The sequence below is a fragment of the Gekko japonicus genome, unplaced genomic scaffold (assembly GCF_001447785.1).
Source record: "Gekko japonicus isolate JY-2015 unplaced genomic scaffold, Gekko_japonicus_V1.1 scaffold8748, whole genome shotgun sequence".
Classification (NCBI taxonomy): Eukaryota; Metazoa; Chordata; class Lepidosauria; order Squamata; family Gekkonidae; genus Gekko; species Gekko japonicus.
In genome coordinates, this window is record NW_015172269.1 from 8105 (window position 1) to 8708 (window position 604).

Below are 604 nucleotides of genomic sequence, written 5' to 3' on the forward strand. Positions count from 1 at the left end.
GAGACAAAAATGGGTGAGCCGGAGGCTAAAAACCTGTGAGCTGGCTCACCCTAACTCGGCTTAGAGGGAACACTGGTTCTATCGGTTGTACGTTTGCCGTTGGAACACAGCGGGCTCGGACAGAGGAGCTCTGAGAAACTCAGCCCCTTGGGCACCTCGGGTGGGCTTAGGACGTTCCCTGGGGCCCAAGTTTTTGGCTCCAGCCGGGGTGGTTGGGAGGCGCCCCCCCCCCCCCAGGCCGATTCCTAATTCTGCCCTTCTCCCAGGATGAAATCTGCCGGAGCGCTCACCGGCCCGGAACCCACGAGCGGCGGTGCAGGGGACGAATCCGAGCTGGAACGGGTGAAACAGGTATCCACCGCTGTGCCTCTTGGTCCTTTTCGACACGCTTTGAGCCCTCTCGTATTTCCCCGATGGCGTCCCCAGCTTCCGCTCTTGCGCCCCTGCGTCCCGCAGCTGTGCCCAGCTGGGGCTTTCCTCTCGCCTCCCCCTGATGGCACGGCTGCCGCTCCGTGGGGCTTGGGCGAAGGGAGCAGGCTCCGTTGTGCCACCTGGTTGCAGACGGGGTGCCATGCGGATGGTTATTCCCTCGGTGGTCGCCGGC

General features: G+C 63.7%; 1 protein-coding gene across 1 annotated transcript in view; it reads left to right on the plus strand.

Moving 5' to 3' along the window:
• LOC107118715 (vasodilator-stimulated phosphoprotein-like) overlaps nt 1-351 on the plus strand; it is a gene marked incomplete at both ends in the record, with an annotated part of 8217 nt that extends 7866 nt beyond the window's left edge. The window contains one exon of the mRNA XM_015421070.1: nt 267-351. Coding sequence (XP_015276556.1) covers nt 267-351 — 85 coding nt within the window. The remainder of the gene's footprint in view (nt 1-266) is intronic.
• Nucleotides 352-604: the final 253 nt, after the last annotated feature.